Raw genomic sequence first — 15,147 nt, 5'->3', positions numbered from 1 at the left:
GTGTCTTCATCATCCTTAATCTTGATGTCACTTTCAGTCCCTGGGAAAAGGCAGGTACCCAGATAAGGTTTGCTTGGTTGAGTTTTCACAGGTTTGCTTATATAAAGTCTTCTCAATCAGTACTTCAACTGATCATTTTGGAGCACCTGGTCTGTATCAGATCCTCCACCAGGCACTGGATAGATGGTCATCCCCCTCTCTCTGCAGGGGATACATTCCAAAACCCCCAGAGGATGCCTGAAACTGCAGATAGTACTGAACCCTATACATACTATAGTTTTCCTATACATACATACCTACGATAGTTTATAAACTAGGCACAGTAAGAGATTAACAGCCATAACCCATAATAAAAGAAAGCAAAATGGCAGATAAGGGGAGACTACGGTACAAAGATAAATGAGACAGAGACTTAGGTCCTGAGAAGTTACAGTTCAGAAGCGGCTACTGATGAAGCACAATACAAATCACAATTCTACGGTAGCAATGAGGAGGGAAGGCTTCACAGAGGAGGTGGCATTTGAACTGAGGCTTAATAAATGAGCAGATTTTGCCAGACAACAAATGAGGAAGAAATGTGTTCTGTTAGATACAGATGTCCATGAACATTTCAATGTCTCTCTGTCTCACTTCAGAAGAACCTCTCTTCCTTTGTAACCTTCTGTGAGAATCTCAGAGATCAATGAGGGGGTTGGGGAGAGGACACTCAAAAATACGGACAGAAAAAGTAAAGCAGGATCCAGATACTAGAATAGTATCCCTCATTGCTTCATCCCTTGTTCACAGTGCAATTATAGGTGTGGGAAAAATAACAAGGTCTAATATAGAGAATGCATAAAGTATGTAAAAATACTTAAAATTCCTCTGTATAGCTGATAGGATACACAGTCCTATGTTCTAGCATCCAGGCAAAACCCAAGAACAGTTAGCAAAATAATGAGCTCATGGAAAGTTGTCTAAGTAAATCAACAGAATAAACTGTTCAAATCCCACAAATTTTGTTTAATAATGCTTCTTAGATTCGTGGTTAAAAATATAAATGTGAGGGGCGCCTGGGTGGCACAGCGGTTAAGCATCTGCCTTCGGCTCAGGGCGTGATCCCGGTGTTATGGGATCGAGCCCCACATCAGGCTTTTCCGCTATGAGCCTGCTTCTTCCTCTCCCACTCCCCCTGCTTGTGTTCCCTCTCTCGCTGGCTGTCTCTCTGTCAAATAAATAAATAAAATCTTTAAAAAATATATATAAATGTGGAGTCTTTAACTTCAAATTTAGTAAAATGATCAAATATTTAAAGTCTTTTAAAAATATGTGATGACCCAATGGTCTACTCTAGAACCAACCTGAAAGAAGTCATTTTTAGAAAACAATCTCATTTTCATTAGGTTGATCTAATTGCCTGGTATACCATAAATGTTTGCTGGTAAAATGACTGAATTAAAGATATTCCATGTTTTTATCTTGTTACCTGAAAAACGCTGAGAAAAACAGATTATCTGACTTTTGATGGTCTAGAGAATCCACATTTGTAAAGAGAAGTAGGTTATCTCGTATTTTCCACAGAGCAGGATTTTAGCAGGCCAAAGTACATGTCCACATGCTAAAGTTACAGGAAACTTGCCCTTCCAGCCAACTACAATTTCTATATGCATACACTGCACAAAGAACAATTGTGAGCACACAAGAGAAAGGGAACAATAATATAATCAGGAATGATGGTATTTCAGGTTAAAAAATATCCAAAAATTTCAGTGCTTTGGCAAGTGTCTTCATGTTATCAATCATATGCATCCAAGTCTAACACAATCTTAATGTATTTTGCAAACTGCAGATATGCCAGGTGCTTGGACTGCCAGCAGCATGTAAAAAAAAAAAAAACCCACAAACCACACACACACCACACAAAACAAGAACCACAAGTTGTTTGTATTTATCTGGTTGCAAATAGTCGAACACTACACTGACCAAGTTGGCTGGAACAAACATCTTTTATTAACACACGTTTAACAGGATTTAAAATATTCATAGGAAATGTGCATTATTATTATTTGGCATCAGCACACTAGATTTTTAAAAATGCATGGAACTGGATATTGGTGGCACTCTGATATAAATGACAAATTATTTGAAAAAAATCTATTAAGATGCTTCACAACCCTTTTCTCTGTCCATGAGAACTTCTCTTTGCACTCAAAGCATTTGTTTCTCTGTGTACAGTTCATTTCCTGCTTAGGCATCTCTTTCTGGTTTCAGCCATGTCACAAGCTTGACGAAAATCACAGTCTTGCTATATCACACTAAAAATATGCTCTTGGTGACCTTTTTTGGCACCGGGAAGTTTTGAGGCTTTGGCTGATGTGGAAAGGTGCCTATTGATGGTATGAAATGTAAATGTGGGCATGAGGTGACTTCTCTGTTTTATTCTGTAAGATGATATGTAGAATTTTTACATTAGAAATTGCACTTGGGCAAATGGGCGGTGCTGGTCAGGATCAAGTATGAAGTGTGATTCTGGCATGGAGCTGTCATCACGGGTGGTTTCATAAGCAATGCGTTGAGGCCCTGACAGAAAAACTGCTTTTGCCCAATGCCAATCACTCACTCTTTGTCAACTCAATTGCACATCCTTTCAGAGATGGCATCCATCTCCACTGACACCCAAAATACAGAGTGCGCTGCCATTATGTCTCCGGGGTAAGCAAGCACTGGTGACTTAACCTAGGGGGGCAAATGGCCAGCCTTTGGCTCTTTCATAATGTATACGCCTTTGCAGTGTGCACATGAAGCAGAAGAAGAAAGAAGTCATAGGTTTCAGGGAAAGGATGTGAATAAAAATGATGGCTGGGTGTCTTGGGTTAATACCAGCTGTATAGTCATGTGTTACCAATTCTTAAACAAGATGAAGGGTTAATACTAGTCACTTCAAACCCAGGCCCTACAAATCACAAAGAAGGCAATGTCTGCATGCATAAAAATTCTAACCACATAGAGTCTGTAAGACCTGCTTTGTGGTAAGATAAGGCAGGAGAAGTTTGCTCAACAAAGAATGCTATGCTAATTGGTACTTTACAATGTTTTTTATACTTTATGTGGTAACTTCCTATCTGTAGATAGAAGATCATGGCCTCTAGTCAAGAAGAATCACCACTGAGGAAATCCAAGTGTTGCCCTTTCTCTGTGGGAATAGAAATTGTGGGGGCCAAAAAAGGAGTCCATTTCCCTCCTCCTCCAATGTGGCGTCATAGGATCCACCACCTCTGCAGTGGGCTGAATAATTATGTTTAGTAAATTTTACTGAGTGCCTTCAAGCATGCTATATCTTAAGAAGGAGAATTAAAAGTCTATTTTCAGTCGTTTTTTTTTTAAATGTTTCTTTAAAATTCTACTTTGAGGGTGAGCTCTCTAGTTCATAAATCTGTATACAGTTGGTGACTATGCTGTCAGATTCCACAGAGTGTGTGTGATGTTCCCCCTAAAAGGGGTGTAGGTGCACTGAATAGTGCATTAATGCCTTCTGGGTCTTGGGTGTCGTTTATTGCACTGTGCTGATAATTTACTAAATGGTACCCGAGAGACCAAAAGGACTGGATGTGCCCTTGTAAAGTACCTAACTTGCTCCCAGGGAGTAATTACAAATTGGGAGAAATGGATGAAGTATTATATATTATTGTTCATAATGGCCTTTTTAAAAAATAAAGTAAGCTTTAAGGAAGGTAAATAGTTCTATCTCATTTGATGGCTTATCCTCACTAAAATAATATAATTAAGGGTATTAGAGAAATAAAAGAATTTGTTTAATATACAATTGATATTGTTTCAAATACCATGTCTTTTGATTCATATCTAGCCTTTTGAAAGTCACTCAGGTCTTCATTGGATATAGAGCCGGAATGGCAATTGGCCAACTGAGCCACATCTTCTAAGGAGCCTTTGATTAAAAGACTTGACAAGATTAACCCTAAAAACCTCATTGTTCAAAGATACAGTGTCCTCATTCACTCTGCAGAGCTTGATTTAATTTCAAACTTTTCTAAAAAAAAAAAATTATACTTCCATATAGAAGTATTATAGAAATAATTTGTATAAAACTATCATAGCCATGTATTTATTTTCTATATATAACCTAGTAAAAAGTTACATATGCAAACACAGCTCTTTCATGGAAAACTAGAGAAGTCTCTTGATTGAATAAGGCAATCCCAATCTACTCTCTGTAATAGTGCTCAGATTCTACTTCTCTATTCCGAAGTCCGTCTTTCAGGTGTGACTTAAAGTATAATGGACTCTGTTTCCAGGAAAACGTTTAATGACACAGTAAGCAGCCTCATGAAGTGAGACCCCTATTTCATACCCTTCTGCCCGCTGGAATTCCTCCAAAGTAGAATACACTGAGTGGAAGGCGATAACTTCCCTTTTGCAGAGTACCTAGATGTACCCTGAAGGATAGAACGGGGCCATGTCATAATTTATCGTGAATTACTTCTTCCTGTAGTGATTTTTCTTCTTAAGTCCTCACCCTCCAATCTCCCAAGCCTACATTTTTCTTCTTTCTGGACAATGTGACTACCCTTGCCCTGGAAGAGATTATTGTCACTAACTGTCAAGAAAACAGTGGAGGCTTATTTCTCTGTTTTGGAAAAACTCAAGACATTTAATAGTCCCTAATGTAGACAACATTTGGCGGTGTATTGTTCAGACCACTTACTGTCCTCTGTGGTCACGAAGAGAATCCAGGAACTATGCGCACTGCCAAATCCATTGGAGGCAACCAACCGAAACTCATATTCTGTGTACGGTTGGAGATCTCTCACTTCATAGCTTAACGATGCAGAAGGATTGGAAAATAACCTACATAGGAAAGAAGTGTTCATTAGGAAGATTTAGACATTCAAAGAAAAAAAAACAGTAAAATCTTATTGCAAAGAGTTTTCAGAGAATGTCAACATACAGTTAAGTACTGTGATTTTCTGTCGTCGTATGAGATCTCTCTAAAAATAAGGAGCTCTTTGGCTGAGGGTTTGTACTATTGCATTTATATGAGATGTAAATTCTAGTAGTATTGAAAAAATTCTAGTCTGCTATTGAGACTGATTGCCATGTGGAATTTGTAGACTAAGTATTATAATTTTGTATATACAGCATTTTCTTTTTTCAGTTCAGGTGTATGCTTGTTTTATGCAATACATATGCTCATGGAAAGTTAAGGGGGAAGAAATCTTAATGCTATATAAATGAAAAATAGGTATTTTTGCAAAGCAAATACTTATCCCCTAGGGCGTTGCTTGTCTTTTGTTTATTTGTACTTTTAAAAGGTGGCCTTTGTTTGCTGCAAATGAGAACTGACCTATTCAAAGATTAAGACAATGTAAGTTATGTCCGCATTGTATAATCCAGGTGACAGTGAGGAGGATGGACAAAGTAGGATGCTCACTCTAGAAATCCATGGGTGGAGTGGCCAGGCCTCATCTGGAGTTGGTATCTGGGAGAGCCGGGAGCGTTGTTGCGAGCTGGTGTAGACCAGACAACCTGAAGACTGGTTGGAGTGGCAGATGAAAGCCTTGGAGGCAGCACGCCATCTGGAGCTGTCGAAAAACACAGATGAATTAGAGCAGAGAAAACTGTGGAGAACATATGCTGGATGGAATCGAAATGCTCCATATACTGGAAAAACTGTTCCTCAGGATCAACAACAATGTTAAACATGGTCCATTTAATTTAACATTTTCATTCCTGAACTACTGTACTTCCTTATTGTTCATTTCAACACAATTACATTAGTATTTCAATCTTAAAGCCAGCCCCCAAACAGCAAGACAAATGAATATGCAGCACATTCCCACCTGTACTTCTGTTTATCTAATTGAAAATATGCAGGGAACTTAGTGAACCAAATATTAAAGTACCTTTTTATTTTAACTCTTTGCTAAGCAGTCAAGCAATCAAACAGTGAAGGAGTCCAGATCTTTTATTTCTCCCATCTATATCACCCATTGCCACTTAATCACACTGCTATCCATGAACACAACTGGCTCTTTTTTTTGAGGATGTTTTATTACAAACGTATTTTCTACAATGATAAATATATATGATTGGCTGAAAATAGTACATTCCAGACTTTATTCTCACCTATGAAAATTTAAAAACTAAAGTTCTTCCTCGTGTAATTTATATAGTCATTTGCTCTTATTCAAATATGTTGCAAGTTGAAGCATACATGTTGCTTTTTCTAGTTTAGTTGAATCTCTGGCCAATTTTTCCTGAATTCAGCCTATCTACTTGATATACATCTACCAGGGAGTTCTATTTGAATAGTTCTACAAGGTCTAACAGGAATGAGTGAAACTAAAGCCTATTCTACTTTTTAAATATGACAAGATGAGGGGCGCCTGGGTGGCACAGTGGTTAAGCGTCTGTCTTCGGCTCAGGGCGTGATCCCGGCGTTATGGGATCGAGCCCCACATCAGGCTCCTCCGCTATGAGCCTGCTTGTTCCTCTCCCACTCCCCCTGCTTGTGTTCCCTCTCTCGCTGGCTGTCTCTATCTCTGTCAAATAAATAAATAAAATCTTTAAAAAAAGAAAAAATAAATAAATAAAAATGACAAGATGACTCTGGTTATTAATTTTTTCAACAGGTATAACTTGAATGAAACTATCGTATTAAAATTTGTTCCAAAGCTAGCCTGAAACTCAAAAGAAATTAAGCAAAGCTCTGTGAATTCAGGATAATCACCTAATGGCTCTGAGCTTATATTTCTTATCCTTAGAATGGGGACAGTTTTCTTTGAGAATTGCTGTGAAGATCGGAGACAATGTAAATAAAGCACCTTATTTTGGGTCTTGGTAATTATTAGTTGTTGCCATTATTATTATGATGTTGGACTGATCTGAACTTCCCTTACCATAATTTGAGTACTACTATAATGTAAGTTTTTAGAACACTCTAATTACCGTAATATATGTTTCTAATGGCCAAAGATTACTAGAGGTCATTAGCATAGAAGGAGAAGGGATCAAAATAATGAAAACAACTATGAGGGTTCATTTTCAACTTTTTTTTATGCATAGCCTTATGTAGTGTGTGTGTTTTACGTACTTTCTCCTGCCGGAGAACCTGCCTGTGAACTATGAAGCTAATGAATGGCCAGTGATGAGAATAGACGAATTACATTACAGGTTTCATCAATCTGTTGTAAGGGTTTTGAGTTCATCAATAATCCACTAATTTATTCAATAAACATTTATTGAGCCTCTACTCTGTACAGAGAAGTATTCTTTGTGCGGAGGGATAACAGCCCGGAGTAAAACAGACATGGCCTCTGACCCTGTGGAACTTACATGTAAACAGAGGGAGCAGCATTAAGCCAACAGGTACATAAGATCATACCAGACAGCTAAGCTCCGGAGGACAATAAATCAGGGTAAGGGAGGAGAAAGTGAAAAGGAGTGCGATTTTATTATTATGTAATAATTCAGACTGGGCAGGAAAATCATAGGAAGAACATGTCATTAGGTGACATTTGAGCAGAGACCTCAATGACATGAGAGAGGTGGTCATGAGTGTCTGGAGGAAGAGCAATCCAGCCAGGGAGTGGTAAGTGTAAGGGCAGCAAGAAGGAGAGGCATCGGTTGTGTTCAAGAACAGTGGAGAGACCAATGTGGCTGACACAGGCCACGGAGAGGGGAAGGAAAAGAGGTTCAAGGGACAGGCAGGGTCTAGATCCCTTGAGATCCTATCTAGTTCTAGGCCTTGAAAATACACAAAGGGCTCTGGATTTCCTTTGAAATGGATTTAGGGGTCATTGCCAGGTTTTAATAAAGGACATGGTGCAATCTGGAACCTATAAAGGCTACTCTATGCTAATGGAGGAGTGGGGGCAGGGGTAGACAGAGGGAAATCACCTATTGTAGCAATCCAGGTAAAGGATGACAACAGCATGGATTCGAGTAACAGCAGCAGAGTTGGTGATATATTCTGCTTTCAAGTGAGTGTGAAGGGTATTTTGCTAAGAGAAAATAAGGGAGTTAAAGATGATGTTATTGTGTTGAACCTAACCTCCCAGGTGAATGGTGGCACCATTGTTGAGCTGATGAATGCTTAAGGGAGATCAGTTATGGGGGAGATCAGGAATCCTGTTTTGTTCATGTCACGCTGAAGAGGCATACATGCACCTCTAGGAGGGACATCCAGGAAGAAGCTGCAAGTGTGAGTCTGGATAGGAGTTGTAGAGGAAGGTGTGTATGGTATTTAATGGCTGAGACTTAATGAAATAACCCAAGGGGTGAGTGTAGATGGAAGGAGTGTGGAAGATGTCTGTGAACTGAGCCATGAGGTCCACCAACATTGTGAGGTCAGGAGGATTCTTCCAACACAAAGGAGGCATAAAGGAGTGGTCAGTGAGAGAGGACAAAATCCTAGAGACGGTACAGCCTGGAAGTCAAGTAAAGAAAGCATATCAAACGGAAGGACTGATCAACTGTCAAACGTGCTGAGAGTTTAAGGAAAGAGCCAGGATTATATTTTGCATTTGGCCCAGGGGAGGTGTATGGTGACAGTTCCAAGAATAGATGCTGCGCAGGGGCGGGTACGGCAGTGTGACTGGGGATGATGGGAGGGGAATGAGGGGATAGTGAGCACAGGCAACTCTTTTGAAGGATTTTGTTCTAAAGGGGAGTAGAAAATGGGGCAGCATTTAGAGAAGCTTCTGGTGTTAAAGGAAGGTGTTCTAAAAACTGGGAGATGTTATAGTGTATGCATACCTATTGGAAAGATCCAGAAGAGATGTGGGGAATGATAATGAAGCAGAAGGAAGAACTGCCAGAGCTAATTCCTTGTGTGGGAGAGAGAGAAGCAAGCCAGCAGGGCACGACGGCTGTTGAACAGAGCAGGGATGGTATACCCATTGTGCAGAAGTTAATTCAGAGACTGCTAATACAGAGAGAGAGAGAGATTTCATGATAGAAAAACAGCAAGGATCTCTTCTGATGGTCTCCATTTTCTCAGTGAAAAAAATGAAAACAAAGACATCAGCTCAGTGCTAAAGTGTGAGGATGAACCGGATGCTTTAAGAGAGACGAAATGGTATGAAATTGCTCCCTCAGTTAGTAGAGGTGTGACATGCTTAGGATGCAGTAGGATTTCTGTCAAGGGCCACTTATCCCATAATCCACTGCTACCGACTTGTTAATTGATCATTTATCTGTGAACACATATAGTTTTAACAATGATTATTTCTTATTTGCTCTATGTTTTTTAATTGATTCATAATAAATGGACATATATAGAAAAGGCATGGGCAAAAAGGAAAGTACAAAATTGTGTATGACATAGAACATATAAGGTCATGCCCCTTATTTGACTATTTTCTAATTTTTCTGTGTCAAGGAATATCGTATCATCGACAGTCCAAATTTGGAAGAAAAATCAGTTAAGTCATCAACATGAAAAAATTGTGGAATTTTAAATATATACACAAAAATCCATTCACATGTTTAAAACTGCATGATCACGCTATTAAGAAAGAATGGAGGCATGCCCCAAAGTAGGCTCCATAATAATCCAGTATCTTAGGTTCTCTTCTGAGTGATAACAATAACAACAACAAAAAACATGCCCATTAAACTGGTCACCCTCTGATTATATAAAATTGCAAAATATTCCAAACAGAGTGAACATCTTAAATTATTTACATATAACTATTCATTTTCCATGCTTCTAGTAACACTGAATTCTAGAAACCTTTCTTTCCCCTCTGGTTAACCCCTTTTATCCTAGATCTATTCCTTAGAGACTCCTTAGCCAAAGCAGTAACTGGGAGCCAGCCATAATTTCACCCCTGGTTTCTTAACAGAAGAGCCGTGTATCTATCAGCTTGATATATTGTCTCCAAGATGCTCTGTTGCTCAAAAAGCTTCTCTCCAGTTTAGTATGACCCTCACGGGGCAAGCACTCCACAGACAACCTCCTGAATCAACACATCTTGTCCAGTAAATACTAATTCTACACAGCAAGTGGATAAAACAGCTACCCCAATCTATAAATTCAAAGGAAGGGAGTTTTTAATAAAATTTCAAATTTAACCTTTTTTGGAAAGCAAAATGAATATAACACAGTAAGCCATAAATTAAATCACAGATTGGACTAGTCTAGATGCTATCATCTTTTAAATGTATGATTTTATTAAACTTTTAAATGATGTACACTTGTGGATTCTTCCCTATCTAAAAAACAAAACAAAAGAAAAACAAAAACAAAAAACCAAACAGAATGCCCTAAACTTTTGCTCCTTACAAATTATAGATCCCTGAGGAGAACTCTAAAAAGCAAAAGCAGAGGCTTTTTTCTTTTTGCCATGTAACTGGTGATTACCAAGGCTGTAGTGGTCAAAAGAGGAAACTTTTGGGGAGAAAATGAATTCAGTGCACTTCTCACCCATTTCTCAGGACAGCCCACCAACCTGTTACTACTGCAGTGTGTTTTGTGTGTATGTGTGTGCATTTAAAATACCGGAATGGGGGACATGGATGGCGCAGTTGGCTAAACCACTGGTTCTTAATTTTGGCTCGGATCATGATCTCAGGGTTGTGAGATCTAGTCCGGCTCCATGCTCAGCGGGGAGTCTGCTGGAGATTCTCTTCCCCTCCTTCAGTTCCTCCCCCTGCTTGCATGTGCCTGCTCTCTCTCTAATAAAAAAATAAATCTTTATAAAAAATACATAAAATGTTGGAATAAAATACTGCATTAAGATATTGAAGAAGTCTATGATACTTTGTATTAAATTCAAATCTGTAATAAAATAGAGTGAATACCATTCTGCACAATATTCTTTGCTGGGGGAACGGAAAGGGCAGAATAGAGGGAAAGGGGAGTTTAGACCATCTACTTTATATTTAGTAGAGAAATAAGATATGACTCAACTATAACACAGAAAGTGTACACAGCATAAAAGAGGTATAAGTGTTTCAGGGGGGTTCAGAAGTCTGAAACTCACATCCAGATGTGCACTGGACCTTGTCTTTCAGAGGGACAGGCCTTGAAGGGGCACTGACATGGGGACCATGTGAGATGGTTCCTGCGGTGTAATTACGTCTCAGCGTGATTCCAGGGTCTAGACTCCATCAATTCTGCCCATGCTCATTCCAAGCCCATGTGCTGCTTCTTCCTGGCTTCACTTGGAATCTGACTCTAGCCTAGCTCAAACCACCCACCTCCCACTTGAGAGGGTATATTGTTGGCATCCTCATTTAGATTTCCCTGTTAACATAATGCAAGAGAAACCATGGTCTTTTATCTACATGCATTCTGGCTGCACCACTGAAAAGCCTGGCACATACTCAAAATCCTTGGATTACACATTTTCTCTCATTTTCTGAAATAGCTACATATGAGCAAGGATTTTAAATCCTAGTTTCCAGAATGGAAAATTAAAGTTCAGACACATACATTGAGTCGTTGAGTCATAAACAAATTGAAAACAGAAGGCAAGACTCAATTTCCAGTCACTAAACCATATGTCATTAAAAAAGATATTAATTATGAGGAATATGCAGATGTGCTAACAAATGGACAGTCAACCTTGAGCACAAGGATATACAAATAGAGCAGCATTAAATAGTGGCAAGTAGGTTAAAATAGATTTAATGTTTACCAAACAGTCTCTCATCATATCTAACTTTTTGAACACATTCTTTGATAGGTTTTTTTTTTAAAACATAATTATTTCTGATCCTAGGAATTACACTATAAAATTATAGTGTTATCTCTTTGTAGTCTAGATAAAGAATGTGAAGCTCAGAGAGGTTACATCTTTTATCTCAAATCACAAAAGTGGTTACTGGTAGAGTGAAGACCCGAATTGGGACTTTAAATTCAAAGACAGTGCTCTGAATTCTATTCCACAAAATGGCATGTTACAGTAGGTGCTTGATATTAGAAAATAAATATATTTATTAGGGTGCCTGGGTGGCTCAGTCAGTTAAGTGACCGACTCTTTGTTTCGGCTCAGGTCATGATCTCAGGGTCCTGAGACTGAGCCCCACGTCAGGGTCCCTGCTCAGCTTGGAGTCTGCTTGAGATTCTCTCTCTCCCTCTCCCACTACCCTTCCCCCCACTCACATGCTCTCTTGCAGGCACGTGTTCATTCTTTCTCTCACATAAATAAATAAATCTTTGAAAAAATTAAATTTGTTAAATAAGCACAAAAGCAAACCATTTATAATATTAAACAGACTAGGTTTAGTAAAGATTGGGTTTATATTCTGTCTAACTCATATTCTTAAACAGTTCTTTCCTGGTCTTATTTATCACAGCAGAGCCTCTGCTCCTTATTATCCACAAGGAACCTGACATAGAACTACTTGTGTGAATTTGCTAGTTCTCAGAAATTAGTCAAAGGCCACAGAAATTCAATGAAATACAAAATGGTGAGGTCTTCATGTTGGTAAGAAAAATATATTTAAAATATTAAATGTTATTCATACATATGCCATGGAATTTACCTTTGACCATAGAACATTAAAAATAAAACAAGAGTATTTTAAATCTGGAGTGCAGGTAGCTTAAAGGCCACCACCAAGTATGGGATTTTTGCCTGAAACATCCCAGGCAGGTGACATTCAGGCCTCTGTGTGTTCATTACCAGTGAGAGGAAAATAGTTGCTTTGCAAGGTGCCTCATTACATTATTGGGTAGTTTTTTTGTTGGTAAGCTCCTTTTGATATAGAACTAAAAACTCTATCACCTCTACAAAAACTTAAGGTGAATATAATTTTTGGTCTACACTGGGACCTCTGAGAGCGAAACAAGGTACTCTAAATAATTAACAGGGGTTAATTCAGCTGCAGCAGGTAAAAATTGGGGCTATCATGGGCAATGGGTGCATATGGCTGGTCATGTTAACACTGTACTCATTAGGTCCTTGTCTTGGTTGTACTAATTCCTGAGAACAAGCCTCTACTACCATCATGGGAAAAAACTTCAGGCATTTTTAAGTGGTTGTCTTCTCCTCCACTAAATTTCTCCATTTCAGGTTAAACATCTCTGCTTCCTCCTAACTAGTTCCTAGGATTCCTCAACCATTATCTAGCCTTGGTACCTGACTTGGATGTGTTCCAGCTTGATAATGTATCTTCAAAAATATGAAGTCTTACACCTAAGTTAAGCACTCCGTGTGTTCTGACCAGAGTAGATCACAGGGGAATTCTGACTTTCCTTTCCTCAAGGAAAGTTGCTAAAAATTCATAAGAATCTTACTTTTGGTCTGCTTAATATTGGAGTTCATCCATGTTATTCAGATTAGCTACATAGTTGATTCAAAATGATCATATGGATAGATAAAAATGCCAGATCAATTATTATCCAACAAATACACAGACTCTGAGAGGAATGTCATTAAAGAAACAAAGTATTTAAGAGGATACTGTAGTGCCCAGCACAGTCTTTCATTTACAGAAGATGTCCTACAAAAATGTATGGATGGATGAATGAATGGATGGATAGATGGAGCTGTTGATAGAGGGTAAGATCTGCAGAAAAATATCTTTCCCCTTTGACTCAATAATTGTTAGGATCCAGACCATATTATCTATTGACAAATAAAGACGCAGTTACCTGGAAATGGATAATTATTTAACATAAAATATTAATTGCTTGGAGAGTACTAACACAGCAATATTAAATTAGATCTGAAATACTACTTTATAATACATTCACTTTATCATTTATTTCTCTCAATGCCCCATTCCACAGATGTACAAACTGAAGTTAGAAAGGTCAAGCAACATGTCTGAAATAAATGATAATAAATGGTGACCTATGGCTTCAACATATCTGTTGGTCCCAAGACTGTAACTCATCTCTTAACACAAACTTGAATCTTAAATTTAGGTCTAGCCATGGCTTTTCCCCATAACACCAAAGTAATGGTAATATAAATTACTTGAAAAGAGAACTTATTATTATTTCCTTATGTAACCATTAGAGCACTTAGGAAATTTTGCTAATTTAGTATTGTTTATCAAAGAAATACTGAAAAAATGCTAAATTTAATTTCTACAGAGCTAAACACAACCCCCTTTTAAAGTGTGTATTTTCTAACTATAAAAATAATATATGTTCATGGCAGAAAATTTGAAAATTACCAAATGAAGAAAACAATTATCCATAATTACATTACCCAGAGACAGCCATTCTTATACTACTACAGACTATCTCTCTTGTCTTTCTTCTATACAAGTATATTTATGCATAATTTTTTGAAATTTGAAATGATTAAGCTGAGTATGTTAAATAAATTATTTAGTAAATTTTGTTTGCTTCACAAAATATGGTGAAAAATCTATGTCATTGACTGCATTTTTTGGAAACGTGACTTAATAAAATAACTGCAAGTGATATTTTTACAGACATGGAATCTTCACTTAACAAAGCTGATATTGATGGACCAAGAATTTGGTTCTGAAGTGCCTATATATATTGATTGTACTATATATATAATTAACATACAGTGTCATATTAGTGTAGGGTGTACAACAATGATTCAACAATTCTATACATTACTCAGAGTTCACCATGATAAGTATAGTCATCATCTGTCACCAAACAACATTATTACAATCTTATTGGCTATATTCCCTATGGTGTACTTTTCATCTTTGTGACTTATTTATTTTGTAACAGGAAGCTTATGCCCCTTGATCCCCTTTATCTATTTCACCCATCCTCCTATCCACCTCCTCTCTGGCAACCACATTCTCTGTATTTAAAAGTGTGTTGTTTGTCCCTTTTTTGTTTATTCATTTGTTTTATTTCTTAAATTCCACTTATCAGTGAAATGGAATTTATCTTTTTATTTCACTTAGCATTATATCCCCTAGGTCCATTCATGTTGTTGCAAATGGCAAGATCTCATTCTTCTTCATGGCTGAGTAATATTCCACCCATCTTCTTTAGTCGTTCATCTATGGACGGACACCTGGGTTGCTTCCATATCTTTGCTATTATAAATAATGCTGCAATAGACATAGGGTGAATATGGCTTTTCAAATTAGTGTTCTCATTTTCTTTGGGTAAATACCCAGTAGTGGAATTACTGGATCATATGGTAGTTCTATTTTTAATTTTTTAAGTAACCGCCATACTGTTTTCCACAGTGG

The 15,147-nt window shown here is 37.9% G+C and overlaps 1 protein-coding gene across 1 annotated transcript in view; it reads right to left on the bottom strand.

Moving 5' to 3' along the window:
* The window catches only part of USH2A (usherin), a 676,006-nt gene that overhangs the window by 235,839 nt on the left and 425,020 nt on the right, over window positions 1-15,147 (bottom strand). The window contains exons 38-39 of the mRNA XM_045809720.2: window positions 5,429-5,579; window positions 4,703-4,845 (exon numbers count right to left, since the gene is read on the bottom strand). Coding sequence (XP_045665676.2) covers window positions 4,703-4,845; window positions 5,429-5,579 — 294 coding nt within the window. The remainder of the gene's footprint in view (window positions 1-4,702; window positions 4,846-5,428; window positions 5,580-15,147) is intronic.

Source organism: Ursus americanus, chromosome 2, assembly GCF_024610735.1.
Source record: "Ursus americanus isolate L20-20 chromosome 2, mUrsAme1.1.p, whole genome shotgun sequence".
Taxonomy (NCBI): Eukaryota; Metazoa; Chordata; class Mammalia; order Carnivora; family Ursidae; genus Ursus; species Ursus americanus.
Note: the sequence above shows the minus strand (reverse complement) of the source record. Positions and strands in the feature narration are given on the sequence as shown.